Source organism: Portunus trituberculatus, chromosome 37, assembly GCF_017591435.1.
Source record: "Portunus trituberculatus isolate SZX2019 chromosome 37, ASM1759143v1, whole genome shotgun sequence".
In the NCBI taxonomy this organism is placed as follows: Eukaryota; Metazoa; Arthropoda; class Malacostraca; order Decapoda; family Portunidae; genus Portunus; species Portunus trituberculatus.
In genome coordinates, this window is record NC_059291.1 from 13,498,568 (window position 1) to 13,515,162 (window position 16,595).

The 16,595-nt window shown below is 37.5% G+C and overlaps 1 protein-coding gene across 2 annotated transcripts in view; it reads right to left on the reverse strand.

The window, feature by feature from the left end:
• LOC123514235 (glycine cleavage system H protein-like) overlaps positions 1–16,595 on the reverse strand; it is a 40,241-nt gene that overhangs the window by 2,663 nt on the left and 20,983 nt on the right. For both annotated transcript variants that reach the window (XR_006677542.1, XM_045271963.1), the window contains exons 3-4: positions 652–715; positions 29–160 (exon numbers count right to left, since the gene is read on the reverse strand). Coding sequence is in view for 1 of the 2 variants with exons in the window: in XM_045271963.1 (XP_045127898.1) it covers positions 29–160; positions 652–715 (196 nt within the window). In the remaining variant the exon portion in view is untranslated. The remainder of the gene's footprint in view (positions 1–28; positions 161–651; positions 716–16,595) is intronic.

Here is a 16,595-nt window from a genome sequence, read left to right on the forward strand (position 1 = left end):
GAGAGAGAGAGAGAGAGAGAGAATTTACCTTCATCATAGCAGCTCTTGTTTATGAGTGACGGCTGGTCCTCCACAGCTGTGTTGATCTCAGTGACCTTCCCTGACACTGGACAATACAGCTCACTGGCAGCCTTCACACTCTCCAAGGCACCACACTCCTCTGTCAACACCAGTTCATCAGTGCTGTGTGCAGGCTATGAGCTACAGCCTTACCTGGCTATCTCCTTCATCCAAGTCATACTATAATTCATAGTATTTATCTAGTTGTGAATATTCTGAATCTAACTAGATATAACTGAGTGAATGCTTAACTGTTCCTTTCTTCAAGATCTAGATCAGACACAGATGCACAAAATATTTCTTCTCTTCAAGACTTAACATAAATAAATGCTCCAAAGTGGCAATTTCTACTTTTCTTTCTCTAATATATAGAAAACAAGATTACCACACCTAGTGTAATCTTATAAAATAATTAAGTATTTTATATCTTACTGTCACAATTCCAAGATGCATGATGTTAATAAGCAATTCAATAAAAAAAAAAAAAAAAAAAAAAAAAAAAAAAAGATATATGCAGAGTAGAGTAAAAAATAGGTAACTAACTAAGCAAAAAATCCAAGATACTAAATTAAGTAATAACATGAGGTTTACCCATTTGTTCATACTGGGTCTCCACCTCTGGTAGTTGGGCATAGACTATGTCTCCCAAAGCTTCCTGTAACAAAAATATGACATTTAAAAAATTATTCAATACTGATAATTTGGTTTAATTTTTAACTACCAAAAACATGATACAAAAACATGTAATACAGTTGCATGATACAATTATGTAATAATTAGACATCTCATATAATACAGATTTATTTCCTATCTTGTATCCATAACACTCTTGCTCAAATTTTCCATATGTATACATATCTACATTGGCACATACATCACAATATCTAACTTTCCTTAACTTAGCAGAAAAGGACTACATAAAAAAAAGCCCACAGGGTAAAAGAGAGACCTTCTATATGAAAGAGATTAAAGTGACCAAGCTTGAAAAAAAGAGATGATGAAGGAATCAGATGAAGAGCAGGCAATGGGACCGGATGAAGTCTCAGGAAGAATACTGAAAGAATGTAGGGAAGAACTAGCAAGTCCTATATACAACATCATAAAATGCTCAATAGAAAATGGAACAGTACCAGTAGAATGGAAAAGAGCTGAGGTGGTTCCCATATATAAGAGCGGAAGGAAGGAAGAACCTTTAAATTACAGACCGGTATCACTAACTAGTGTAATATGCAAGATGTGTGAAAGAATAATAAAGAAACAATGGATCGAGTTCCTTGAAGACAACAAATTATTATGAAAGAGCCAATTTGGTTTTAGAAAAGGTCGGTCGTGTGTAACAAATTTACTGAGTTTCTACCCTAGAATAGATGAAAGAGTACAAGAGAGACGGGTGGGTTGACTATTTATTTGGATTTAAAAAGCATTTGATAAAGTGCTACATGCAAGATTACTGTGGAAGTTAGAGGAGAAGGGTGCCTTACAGGGAAGCACATTGAGATGGATGGAAAATTATTTGATGGGGAGAGAAATAAGGACGGTAGTTAAAGATATGAAGTCCAAGTGGAGAGCAGGAGAAAGCGGGTCAGTATTGGCGTCAATACTTTTTCTCATATATATAAATGACATCCCACAGAGTGAACAGCTACATAAATCTGTTTGCAGACAATGCGAAACTGTGCAGAGTTATAAAGCAAAAAGAGGATTGTGAAATACTGCAGGAAGACTAAATAAGATCTGTGAATGGAGTAAAAAGTGGGAGATGGAATTCAATGTGGATAAAAGCCATGTCATGGAAATGGGAAAGAGTGAAAGACGACCAGTGGGAATCTATATAAGATGGGAGATGGAGTAGAACTGGAGAAAGTAAAAAAGAAAAAGGACTTGGGAGTGACGATGGAAGAAAACAATCAACCGTAAGCCATATAGATAAAATTTTCAGAGACATTATTTGCTAAGGAATATTGGATTACCATTTCACTACATGGACAAATAAAATGATGAAGAAATTGATAAGTACTATAATAAGACCCAGATTGGAATATGCAGGAGTTGTGTGAACCCCTCATGAAAAGAAACACATAAGGAAGTTGGAGAGAGTACAAAAAATGGTTACAAGAATGGTTCCAGAATTTGAAGGGATGACATATAAGGAGAGACTAAAGGCTATGGATCTACCAACCCTGAAACAGAGAAGGGAGAGAGGGGATCTGATACAAGTTTATAAATTGATCAACGGAATGGACCAAGTGGATAATGAGAAACTAATCCTAAGAGAAGAATATGACATTCGAAGTACAAGATTGCATAGTAAAAAGATGAGAAAGGGAAGATGTCTGAGAGATGTTAAAAAATATAGTTTCCCACAAAGATGTGTTGAGACGTGGAACAGTTTGAGTGAAGAAGTGGTGTCAGCAAAGAGTGTGCATAGTTTTAAAGAAAAACTGGATAAGTGTAGATATGGAGACGGGGCCACACGAGCATAAAGCCCAGGCCCTGTAAAACTACAACTAGGTACAACTAGGTAAATACACACACACACACACACACATAATGTCCAGGGAAGGTAAATATAAACTGTAGCCTGCGTTTGAGCCATCAGCTGGTTTGTTTACATCTGAGCAACATGGCGGCCGTGAACTCGAAAGATGAATCAGACTTCACAGGTTTTCAAGGAATAATGGAGAAGAGCGCTTATGTGAAGAAAATTCTGGAGTTGGAAGGTAAAATTGAAAAACTGTTTGAAAAGTATGGGGGCCTGGAAACGAGTTATGACAATGTAAAGAAAGACTGTGCCGATATGAAGAAGGAAAATGAAGCACTGAAAGAGGAAGTTAAGCTAATTAAAGTGAATTGCGAAAAATGTGGAGAATCTCTAGGAAAAGTGATGGAGAAGCAGGCTGAATGGAAAAAAGTCAGGAAGTGGAAAGAAAGGAGGTAAATTACAAAGTTGCAAGTCTGGAAAAGGAAATCAAAGAGTCTGGGAGAAAACTTTGGGCCTTGCTGAAATTATAGATCAACAGATCATAGAAGAGAAGATTGCTGAGAAAGTGGTGAAGGTTATTAAATCAAATGAGACATTGGTGAGGAAACTGTAGACAAAAAGAGATGTGTGGTGATATTTGGTGTGGAGGAGGATAAGACACCGAGTAAAATGGAGAGAGAAAAACATAAAAAGGTGATAAATAATATCATTAATGTGGTGCAGGAGGAGGAAAAGACCTAGTACAAGAAATAGAGGACTTCCATAGAATTGGAAAGTTCACAAGAGAAGGTATGAGGCCAATAAGAATCAAACTTAAGTCACAAAAGGATGTAGATGAATTGGTGGAGAAGTCATGGAGGCTAGCCCAGCAGGAAACAACAAGGAAGATTTGGTTGAGAAGAGATCTCGGTGAAAAGGAAAGAGAAATGTTAAATGAGTTGAGAAAGGAGGCTTTGAAAAAAATGAAGAGAGGACAGAAGAGGAGAAGAAAGAGTTTTCTGGAGAATCTTGGATATGAGACTGAGGAAGTGGTTCATAACCCAGAAAAGTACAGCAAGAAAGGACTAAAGAAACTTACGTATGAGCGGAATGTAATGTATTCCAACATAAATGGAGTGATATCGGGATTTTAGAACTCAACGATTACTTGAGGGACAAGAACCCAGATATTGTGGGTCTTACTGAAACAAAACTGAGAGAGGAGAAGACCTGATGATGGTTGGAGAAGGAAATATAATGTTTGGAAAAGAAATAGAGTAGGTAAGATGGGAGGAGGAGTGATGTTGCTGGTTAAAAAGATATAAAGGTGGATCAAGTGAAAGAAGGTATGGGAAAGGCAGAAGTGCTAAAGATCAGAGCAGAAACTAATGAAGGAAAAAGAGGCACTACATAGTGGTGTACGTACCACCTAAGACAAATGCATGGTCAGTACAGGAATATGAAGAAATGATAAGTGATACAGGAACATGTCTGGAAGAAATGTTGGGTGGCTGTGAACGAACTATAATGATGGGAGATTTTAATTGTAAAGAGGTGTGTTGGGAGGACTGGTCAATGGAAGGATCAGAGACAACATGGGAAATACACTATTGACACTGGCAATGGAAAATGTGTTAACTCAGTGGGTCAAAGAAGATACTAGGTTTGGAGGAGAGGGAGCATCGTCAAGACTGGACTTGGTCTTTAGTACAGAGCCAATGGTCATTGAGGAGATGAGGGTGGAGTGCCCTTTAGCAAAGAGTGATCATGCAGTTTTGGAGTTCAAGGTGATAGATGAAGAGAAATCTAGAAGAAATGAAGAATATAAAGTGGGAAGATGGAATTATGCCAAGACAGATTTTGGAAACCTAAAGAAATTCTTTCAAGAGACAAATTGGATGAAATTCAAGAGTGCTAAGGAGCAAATGAAAAGTGGAAGGAATTTATAAAAATATACAAAGAAGGTGAGAAAAATTTGTACCAATAAGACAACATAGAGAAGTTGGAAAGCAGGACTGGTTTAACGATAGATGTGAAAAGGCTAGAACAAGAAAAGAGGATGCATGGAAGAGGTGGAGAAGGAAAAGACGGATTAAGCAGTGGGAAAGTTACAAAAGAGCAAGAAATGAATATGTGTTGATTAGAAGAGAAGAAAGAAAGAAACAAGAAAAGGATATAATTGATAAATGTAAAGACCAACCAAGGCTTTTTACAGACATGTGAACAACAACATCAAAAATAGAGAAAGTATTGAAAGTTTAGAAGTAAATGGAGTATGCAGTGAAGATCCCAGGAAATGGCAGAGGCTATGAATGGATGCTTTCGGAAGGTATTCACAAAGGAGACTGCTTTTGACAAACCACTGGTAATGGAACAGAAAGGGATTATGAAGGAGTTTCAAGTAACTGTGGAGGAGATCAAGAATATGATGGGGAGTTTAGAAGTGAGAAAAGCTGTGGGACCTGATGGGGTATCAGGATGGATTTTAAGAGAATGCAGGAGCAACTGGCAGAAAAAGTTTGTGAAGTAATTGATGCCTCATTAAGGGAAGGTGTAGTGCCCCAAGACTGGAAAAGAGCTAACATTGTCCCAATCTATAAATCAGGTAACAAGAGAGACCCATTGAACTATAGACCAGTGTCACTTACAAGTGTGGTAGCTAAGATGTGTGAGAGGGTGGTGAAGAATAGATGGACAGACTTCTTGGAGAAAAATGACATACTTTGTGAGTGTCAATTTGGTTTTAGAAAAGGGCGTTCATGCACGACAAACCTGATATGTTACTATTCGAGGGTGATAGATGTAATACAGGAAAGAGATGGTTGGGCTGATGGAATATATCTGGATTTAAAAAGGCCTTTGATAAGGTACCACACGGAGACTGATCTGGAAACTTGAAATGGTAGGAGGAGTGCATGGCAGTTTACTAAAATGGATGGAAGACTTTTGGTAGGAAGAGAAATGAGAACAATAATTAAGGACAGACCATCAGAATGGGGATTGGTGGAGAGTGGAGTTCCACAGGGATCAGTGTTGGCACCAGTAATGTTCGCGGTCTACATAAATGACATGGTGGATGGGGTGTCCAGTTATGTGAGCCTATTTGCAGACGATGCAAAATTGTTAAGAAAAGTGAGATGTGACAAAGATTGCGAACTACTCCAGGAAGACTTGGACAGAATATGGAAATGGAGCTGTACATGGCAAATGGAGTTCAACACGACAAAATGCAAGAAAATAGAGTTTGGCAAGAGTGAAAGAAGAATCAGGAGTATGTACAAGATAGGAAATGAAGACATAAAACCAGTCATGAAGAAAAAGACCTTGGGGTGACAATTACCAATGACCTATCGCCAGAGAGACATATAAACAAAATAATTGGAGAAGTATTGAACTTATTGAGGAACATAAGAGTGGCGTTCGTATATTTAGATGAAGAAATGATGAAGAAAATAATTACTGCAATGATAAGACCGAGGCTTGAATATGCAACAATACAGTGGGCTCGAACTTAAAGAAACACATAAGGAAACTAGAGAAAGTACAGAGGGCTGCAACAAAATGGTGCCTGACTTAAGAGATTTGACTTATGAAGACAGACTGAAAAGAATGCAACTTCCGACCCTGGAAAACAGAAGAGAAAGGGAGACCTGATAGCAATATACAGAGTGATGATTGGCATGGAAAAATGGATAGGGAAGATCTGTGTATGTGGAATGAAAGAATGTCGAGAGGGCATGGGAAAAACTAAAATGGCCACTTATAGGAGAGATGTGAAAAATATAGCTTCCCTCATAGAAGGGTGGAAGCATGGAATAGTTTAGACGTGGAAGTGGTCAACGCAAGGAATATTCATGATTTTAAGAAAAAGCTGGACATTAATAGATATGGAGACGGGACAACACGAGCATAGCTCTTTTCCCGTATGTTACAATTAGGTAAATACAATTAGGTAAATACACACACACACACACACACACACACACACAATAATAAAGAGTTAACAATCATTGTAACATATGTCCCACCAAAAACAAATTCATGGACCAATCAAGAATATAGAGACATGATAGATGACACAATAAGGAGTGTAACGAGAATCTTTAAAGAAAGGAAAAAAGTTATATTAGAAGGAGATTTCAACTGTAAAGAAGTGGACTGGGAAAATTATGAAAGTGGTATGGGGGAAGAAGCCTGGGGAGAAAGATTCTTGAACCTAATGATAGACAATATGATGGACCAGAGAGTAAAGGAATGCACAAGATTCAGAGAAACGATGAGGGCAGATTGGACCTAATTTTTACAAGGGGTATACAAATGAATGATGTTATAAGATACAAGTGCCCATTGGGAAAGAGTGACCATGTAATAATAGAAATAGATATAGAAAAGGGAAAGGAAGATAGAGACGATTCATACAAAGGAGACCGATTAAACTACAGAAACCCTGATATTGAGAATCTCAGGAACTAGTTTAAAAATGTAAACTGGGAGGAGATGGAAAACTCAGAGACAATGCAAGAGAAGTATAACTTATTTTTGGAAATATATAAAACAGGAGTCAGGGAATATGTCCCAAAATATAGACCTAAAGAAGAAGGAAAGAAAGATTGGTTTAACGCAAGGTGTGCTAGGGCAAAGGAGAAAAGAGATGGAGCATGGAAAAAGGTGGAGGAGAAATAGGAATCCAGCAAATAAGGAAAACTTCAAGGCAGCGAGAAATGAATATGTTAAGGTGAGGAAGGAAGAGGAAAAGAACTTTGAAAAGGACATTGTCGAAAAATGTAAGGAGCAACCAAAATTGTTCTATACATTCATAAATGGAAAAATTAGACAAAGAGAAACAATAGAAAGGTTAAAAGGAGAGAACGGGATGGTAGAAGACCCAAAAACTATGGCAGAACTATTAAATAATAAATTACAGGAGGTTTTACTAAGGAATCTAAATTTGAAAGGCCACAGGGTAAAAGAGAGACAGTCTATATGAAAGAGATTAAAGTAACCAAGCTTGAAATAAAAGAATTAATGAAGGAACTGGATGAAGACAAGGCAGAATACTGAAAGAATGTAGGGAAGAACTAGCAAGTCCTATATACAACATCATAAAATGCTCAATAGAAAATGGAACAGTACCAGTAGAATGGAAAAGAGCTGAGGTGGTTCCCATATATAAGAGTTGAAGGAAGGAAGAACCTTTAAATTACAGACCGGTATCACTAACTAGTGTAATATGCAAGATGTGTGAAAGAATAATAAAGAAACAATGGATCGAGTTCTTGAAGACAACAAATTAATATCAAATAGCCAATTTGGTTTTAGAAAAGATGGTCTTGTGTAACTAATTTATTGAGTTTCTATTCTAGAATAGTTGATAGAGTACAAGAGAGAGGGATGGGTTGACTGTATTTATTTGGATTTAAAAAAGGCGTTTGACAAAGTGCCACATGCAAGATTACTATGGAAGTTAGAGGAGAAGGGTGGCTTAAAAGGAAGCACATTGAGATGGATAAAAAATTATTTGAGGGGGAGAGAAATAAGGACGGTAGTTAAAGATATGAAGTCCAAGTGGAGAGCACTAGAAAGCGGACTGCCACAAGGGTCAGTATTGGCACCAATACTTTTCCTCATTTATATTAACGACATGCCAGAAGGAGTTTGCAGATGATACGAAACTGTGCAGAGTTATAAAGCAAAAAGAGGATTGTGAAATACTGCAAGAAGACCTAAATAAGATATGGGAATGGAGCAAAAAGTGGGAAATGGAATTCAATGTGAACAAAAGCCATGTCATGGAAATGGGAAAGAGTGAAAGACGACCCGTGGGAATCTATAAGATGGGAGATGGAGTAGAACTGGAGAAAGTAAAAAAGGAAAAGGACTTGGGAGTGACAATGGAAGAAAACAATCAACCAATAAGCCATATTGATAGAATTTTTAGAGAAACATATAAATTGCTAAGGAATATTGGAGTAGCATTTCACCACATGGACAAAGAAATGATGAAGAAATTGATAAGTACTAAATAAGACCCAGATTGGAATATGCAGGAGTAGTGTGGACCCCATAAAAAAAACACATAAGGAAATTGGAGAGACTACAAAAATGGCTACAAGAATGGTTCCAGAATTTGAAGGGATGACATATGAGGAGAGACTAAAGGCTATGGATCTACCAACCTGGAACAAAGAAGGAGAGAGGAGACCTGATACAAGTTTTAAATTGATCAACGGAATGGACCAAGTGGATAATGAGAAACTGATCCTGAAAGAATATGACATTCGAAGCACAAGATCGCATAGTAAAAAGCTGAGAAAAGGAAGATGTCTGAGAGATGTTAAAAATATAGTTTCCATAAAGATGTATTGAGACGTGGAACAGTTTAAATGAAGAAGTAGTGTCTGCAACGAGTGTGCATACTTTTAAAGTAAGATTGGATAAGTGTAGATATGGAGACGGGACCACACGAGCATAAAGCCCAGGCCCTGTAAAACTAAAACTAGGTAAATACACACACATGAGAGACGCAGTCAAGGAAGGACACACTGGCGCCGTTCCGACAATCAGCTGATCTTCACTACATACTGGTTGTACAGTTTTTACAGTGGCCTGGGCACGTAGTAGGGACTCATTTTTCTTCATGCAATCAATTATTTGACTATGCTGGTGAGGGTGAGCGTGTATTCGAAGGTTTCGATACGATGACTACTTCACTACTCAAGAGAGTGTCAAATACTGAATATAAACTAGATAAATTGATAAAGGAGAAGATAGAAATGAAAGTGAATGAAGAACAGGATAAAGAGTTTATAAAACTGAGAGAAAGGATAAAAAAAAGTGGAAGAAAACGAAGCTAGGCTAAGAGCGGAAAACGGAGACCTTAAAAAGGAAGTAGCTAATTACAAAAAGCAGATGGAAGAAGGACTCGGTAAAGCTGAGAAAGAAAATGAGAAGCTGAAAGATCTAGAAAACTAGGAAGAGGAAAGAGTACAGAACGTGATTAAAAAAGAAGTATAAGCATGGAGAGTCCAAGATAAGAAAGATAAGGCTGATTTTCAGGTGGTGATTCAAGAACAACTTAAAGAAAAAGAAAAAAATATGACAAGCAAAATGATAGGAATCCTCAAGACAAAAGAAAATTTAGTTAGAGAAATTGCAGAAAAAAAGAAGAGTGTAGTCGTATTTGGAATAAAAGAAAAAAATATAAAATATAGACCAAAAAGAGAAAAAGAAGAAATGAAATCAGTCAAAGACCTACTGAAGAATCTAAAGATGAAGATAGGCAGAACTGGAAGAGGAAGTAGAAGAAATAAACAGAATGGGACCATATCAAGAAGGAAAACGAGACCAATTAAAATACTACTAAAATCACAAGCAGCAACAGAAGAAATATTATATAGAACAACAAAACTTAGAGAAACAGAAGGGTGCAAGGATATCTATATAAAGAAAAATAGAAATGAGGAAGAAAGGAAGAGATACAATGAACTGGCAGCAGCAGTAAGGAAAAGAATAATGAAAGGTCAGAAGAGGAGAAGAAGGCATTTTTGGAGAATTCTAGGAGACAGGATAAGGAAATGGTATATAAACGAGAAGGAAGAGAAAAAGTGGAACAAGTTTAACTAAAAATGATAAAGGCAAAAGACTAAAAATGATGTATACGAACATAGACGGGTTTTATCAAGTAAATTAGAATTAAGAGATTACATAAAGAAAGAAAATCCAGATATTGTATGCCTGGCTGAAACAAAACTAAATAAGGCAATCAAAATAGACTTGGATAATAGGTATAATGTATGGAGAAGAGACAGAGTGGGTAAAGGAGGAGGAGGAGTCATGATTATGTTAAGGAAGGAGATAGTGATAAATGAAATGGAATGTGGGAAGGAAAAGCAGAAGTATTGTATATTAAGATGCATATTAATAAAAAAGAGATAACAATTATTGTAACATATGTGCCACCAAAAACAAATTCATGGACCAATCAAGAATATAAAGACATGATAGATGACACAATAAGGAGTCTAACGAGAATCGTTAAAGAAAGGAGAAAAGTGATATTAGTAGGAGATTTCAACTGTAAAGAAGTGGACTGGGAAAATTATGAAAGTGGTATGGGGGAAGAAGCCTGGGGAGAAAGATTCTTGAACCTAATGATAGACAATATGATGGACCAGAAAGTAAAGGAATGCACAAGATTCAGAGGAAACGATGAGCCGGCAAGATTGGACCTAGTTTTTACAAGGGGTATACAAATGAATGATGATATAAGATACAAGTGCCCATTGGGAAAGAGTGACCATGCAATATTAGAAATAGATATAGAAGAGAGAAAGGAAGATAGAGACGATTCATACAAAGGAGACCGATTAAATTACAGAAAGGCTGATATTGAGAATCACAAGAACTATTTTAAAAACGTAGACTGGGAGGAGATGGAAAACTCAGAGACAATGCAAGACAAATATAACTTATTTTTGGAAATATACAAAACAGGAGTCAGGGAATATGTCCCAAAATATAGACCTAAAGAAGGAAAGAAAGATTGGTTTAATGCAAGGTGTGCCAAGGCAAAGGAGAAAAGAGATGGAGCATGGAAAAGGTGGAGGAGAAATAGGAATCCAGCAAATAAGGACAACTTCAAAACAGCGAGAAATGAATATGTTAAGGTGAGGAAGGAAGAGGAAAAGAAATTAAAAAAAAACCATTGTCGAAAAATGTAAGGAGCAACCAAAATTGTTGTATAGATTCATAAATGGAAAAGTTAGGCAAAAAAAAACAATAGAAAGGTTAAAAGGAGAGAACGGGATGGTGGAAGACCCATAAAGTATGGCAGAACTATTAAACAAAAAATTCCAGGAGGTCTACTAAGGAATCCAAATTTGAGAGGCCACAGAGTAATAGAGAGACAATCTATATGAAAAAGATTAAAGTAACCAAGCTTGAAATAAAAGAGTTAATGAAGGAACTGGATGAAGAAAAGGCAATGGGACCGGATGAAGTCTCAGGCAGAATACTGAAAGAATGTAGGGAAGAACTAGCAAGTCCTATATACAACATCATAAAATGCTCAATAGAAAATGGAACAGTACCAGTAGAATGGAAAAGAGCTGAGGTGGTTCCCATATATAAGAGCGGAAGGAAGGAAGAACCTTTAAATTACAGACCGGTATCACTAACTAGTGTAATATGCAAGATGTGTGAAAGAATAATAAAGAAACAATGGATCGAGTTCCTTGAAGATAACAAATTAATATCAAATAGCCAATTTGGTTTTAGAAAAAGAAAAAAAAAGTAACTAATTTATTGAGTTTCTATTCTAGAATAGTTGATAGAGTACAAGAGAGAGAGAGAGAGAGGATGGATTGACTATATTTATTTGGATTTAAAAAAAGGCGTTTGACAAAGTGCCACATGCGAGATTACTGTGGAAGTTAGAGGAGAAGGGTGGCTTAAAAGGAAGCACATTGAGATGGATAGAAAATTATTTGAGGGGGAGAGAAATAAGGACGGTAGTTAAAGATATGAAGTCCAAGTGGAGAGCAGTAGAAAGCGGAGTGCCACAGGGGTCAGTATTGGCACCAATACTTTTCCTCATTTATATTAATGACATGCCAGAAGGAGTGAACAGCTACATAAATCTGTTTGCGGACGATACGAAACTGTGCAGAGTTATAAAGCAAAAGGAGGATTGTGAAATACTGCAAGAAGACCTAAATAAGATCTGGGAATGGAGTAAGAAGTGGGAAATGGAATTCAATGTGAACAAAAGCTATGTCATGGAAATGGGAAAGAGTGAAAGATGACCTGTGGGAATCTATAAGATGGGAGATGGAGTAGAATTGGAGAAAGTCAAAAGGAAAAGGACTTAGGAGTGACGATGGAAGAAAACAATCAACCAGTAAGCCATATTGATAGAATTTTAGAGAAACATATAATTTGCTAAGGAATATTGGAGTAGCATTTCACTACATGGACAAAGAAATGATGAAGAAATTGATAAGTACTATAATAAGACCCAGATTGGAATATGCAGGAGTAGTGTGGACCCCTCATAAAAGAAACACATAAGGAAATTGGAGAGCTACAAAAATGGCTACAAGAATGGTTCCAGAATTTGAAGGGATGACATATGAGGAGAGACTAAAGGCTATGGATCTACCAACCTGGAACAAAGAAGGAGAGAGGAGACTGATACAAGTTTATAAATTGATCAACGGAATGGACCAAGTGGATAATGAGAAACTGATCCTGAGAGAAGAATATGACATCCAAGCACAAGATCGCATAGTAAAAAGCTGAGAAAAGGAAGATGTCTGAGAGATATTAAAAAATATAGTTTCCTGCAGAGATGTATTGAGACGTGGAACAGTTTGGATGAAGAAGTAGTGTCTGCAACGAGTGTGCATACTTTTAAAGTAAGATTGGATAAGTGTAGATATGGAGACGGGGCCACACGAGCATAAAGCCCAGGCCCTGTAAAACTACAACTAGGCAAGTACACACACACACACACACACACACACACACACACACACACACACACACACACACACACACACACACACACACACACTGCTGAGGAATATTGGAGTAGCATTTCACTACATGGACAAAGAAATGATGAAGAAATTGATAAATACTATAATAAGACCTAGATTGGAATATGCAGTAGTGTGGACCCCTCATAAAAAGAAACACATAAGAAAATTGGAGAGGCTACAAAAAATGGCTACAAGAATGGTCCCAGAACTTGAAGGAATGACATATGAGGAGAGACTAAAGGCTATGGATCTACCAACCTTGGAACAAAGAAGGAGAGAGAGACCTGATACAAGTCTATAAATTGATCAACGGAATGGACCAAGTGGATAATGAGAAACTGATCTTGAGAGAAGAATATGACATCAAGCACAAGATCGCATAGTAAAAAGCTGAGAAAGGGAAGATGTCTGAGAGATATTAAAAATATAGTTTCCAAAGATGTATTGAGACGTGGAACAGTTTAGATGAAGAAGTAGTGTCTGCAACGAGTGTGCACACTTTTAAAGTAAGATTGGATAAGTGTAGATATGGAGACGGGACACACGAGCATAAAGCCCAGGCCCTGTAAAACTACAACTAGGTAAATACACACACACACACACACACACACACACACACACACACACACACACACACACACATCGTCGATGGCGGAGGTGGTCGCTGAGCTCAGAGCAATCATCTATAATTCTACAGTTACCTAAGAGTAACCAAGGTGGGAAAGGAGCTGGTAATGTTTGTCCCGTCTCCATATAGTCATGTTAACTGTTGATTAGCAAAATAATGTCAGTGAAGGTAAATATAAACTGTAGCCTGCGTTTGAGCCATCAGCTGGTTTGTTTACGTCTGCGCAACATGGCGGCCGTGAACTCGAAAGAGAATCAGACTTCACAGGGTTTCAAGGAATAATGGAGAAGAGCGCTTATGTGAAGAAAATTCTGGAGTTAGAAGGTAAAATTGAAAAACTGTTTGAAAAGTATGAGGGCCTGGAAACGAGTTATGACAATGTAAAGAGACTGTGCCGATATGAAGAAGGAAAATGCAGCACTGAAAGAGGAAGTTAAGCTAATTAAAGTGAATTGCGAAAAATGTGGAGAATCTCTAGGAAAAGTGATGGAGAAGCAGGCTGAATGGAAAAAAGTCAGGAAGTGGAAAGAAAGGAGGTAAATTACAAAGTTGCAAGTCTGGAAAAGGAAATCAAAGAGTCAGGGAGAAAACTTTGGGCCTTGCTGAAATTATAGATCAACAGATCATAGAAGAGAAGATAGCTGAGAAAGTGGTGAAGGTTATTAAGTCAAATGAGACATTGGTGAGAAACTGTAGACAAAAGAGATGTGTGGTGATATTTGGTGTGGAGGAGGATAAGACACCGAGTAAAATGGAGAGAGAAAAACATAAAAAGGTGATAAATAATATCATTAATGTGGTGCAAGAGGAGGAAAAGACCTAGTACAAGAAATAGAGGACTTCCATAGAATTGGAAAGTTCACAAGAGAAGGTATGAGGCCAATAAGAATCAAACTTAAGTCACAAAAGGATGTAGATGAATTGGTGGAGAAGTCATGGAGGCTAGCCAGCAGGAAACAACAAGGAAGATTTGGTTGAGAAGAGATCTCGGTGAAAAGGAAAGAGAAATGTTAAATGAGTTGAGAAAGGAGGCTTTGAAAAAAATGAAGAGAGGACAGAAGAAGAAGAAAGAGTTTTCTGGAGAATCTTGGATATGAGACTGAGGAAGTGGTTCATAACCCAGAAAAGTACAGCAAGAAAGGACTAAAGAAACTTACATATGAGCGAAATGTAATGTATTCCAACATAAATGGAGTGATATCGGGATTTTAGAACTCAACGATTACTTGAGGACAAGAACCCAGATATTGTGGGTCTTACTGAAACAAAACTGAGAGAGGAGAAGACCTGATGAAGGTTGGAGAAGGAAATATAACGTTTGGAAAAGAAATAGAGTAGGTAAGATGGGAGGAGGAGTGATGTTGCTGGTTAAAAAGATATAAAGGTGGATCAAGTGAAAAAGGTATGGGAAAGGCAGAAGTGCTAAAGATCAGAGCAGAAACTAATGAAGGAAAAAGAGGCACTACATAGTGGTGTACGTACCACCTAAGACAAATGCATGGTCAGTACAGGAATATGAAGAAATGATAAGTGATACAGGAACATGTCTGGAAGAAATGTTGGGTGGCTGTGAACGAACTATAATGATGGGAGATTTTAATTGTAAAGAGGTGTGTTGGGAGGACTGGTCAATGGAAGGATCAGAGACAACATGGGAAATACACTATTGACACTGGCAATGGAAAATGTGTTAACTCAGTGGGTCAAAGAAGATACTAGGTTTGGAGGAGAGGAGCATCGTCAAGACTGGACTTGGTCTTTAGTACAGAGCCAATGGTCATTGAGGAGATGAGGGTGGAGTGCCCTTTAGCAAGAGTGATCATGCAGTTTTGGAGTTCAAGGTGATAGACGAAGAGAAATCTAGAAGAAATGAAGAATATAAAGTGGGAAGATGGAATTATGCCAAGACAGATTTTGGAAACCTAAAGAAATTCTTTCAAGAGACAAATTGGATGAAATTCAAGAGTGCTAAGGAGCAAATGAAAAGTGGAAGGAATTTATAAAAATATACAAAGAAGGTGAGAAAAATTTGTACCAATAAGACAACATAGAAGTTGGAAAGCAGGACTGGTTTAACGATAGATGTGAAAAGGCTAGAACAAGAAAAGAGGATGCATGGAAGAGGTGGAGAAGGAAAAGACGGATTAAGCAGTGGGAAAGTTACAAAAGAGCAAGAAATGAATATGTGTTGATTAGAAGAGAAGAAAGAAAGAAACAAGAAAAGGATATAATTGATAAATGTAAAGACCAACCAAGGCTTTTTACAGACATGTGAACAACAACATCAAAAATAGAAAGTATTGAAAGTTTAGAAGTAAATGGAGTATACAGTGAAGATCCCAGGAAATGGCAGAGGCTATGAATGGATGCTTTCGGAAGGTATTCACAAAGGAGACTGCTTTTGACAAACCACTGGTAATGGAACAGAAAGGGATTATGAAGGAGTTTCAAGTAACTGTGGAGGAGATCAAGAACATGATGGGGAGTTTAGAAGTGAGAAAAGCTGTGGGACCTGATGGGGTATCAGGATGGATTTTAAGAGAATGCAGGAGCAATTGGCAGAAAAAGTTTGTGAAGTAATTGATGCCTCATTAAGGGAAGGCGTAGTGCCCCAAGACTGGAAAAGAGCTAACATTGTCCCAATCTATAAATCAGGTAACAAGAGAGACCCATTGAACTATAGACCAGTGTCACTTACAAGTGTGGTAGCTAAGATGTGTGAGAGGGTGGTGAAGACTAGATGGACAGACTTCTTGGAGAAAAATGACATACTTTGTGAGTGTCAATTTGGTTTTAGGAAAGGGCGTTCATGCGACAAACCTGATATGTTACTATTCGAGGGTGATAGATGTAATACAGGAAAGAGATGGTTGGGCTGATGGAATATATCTGGATTTAAAAAAGG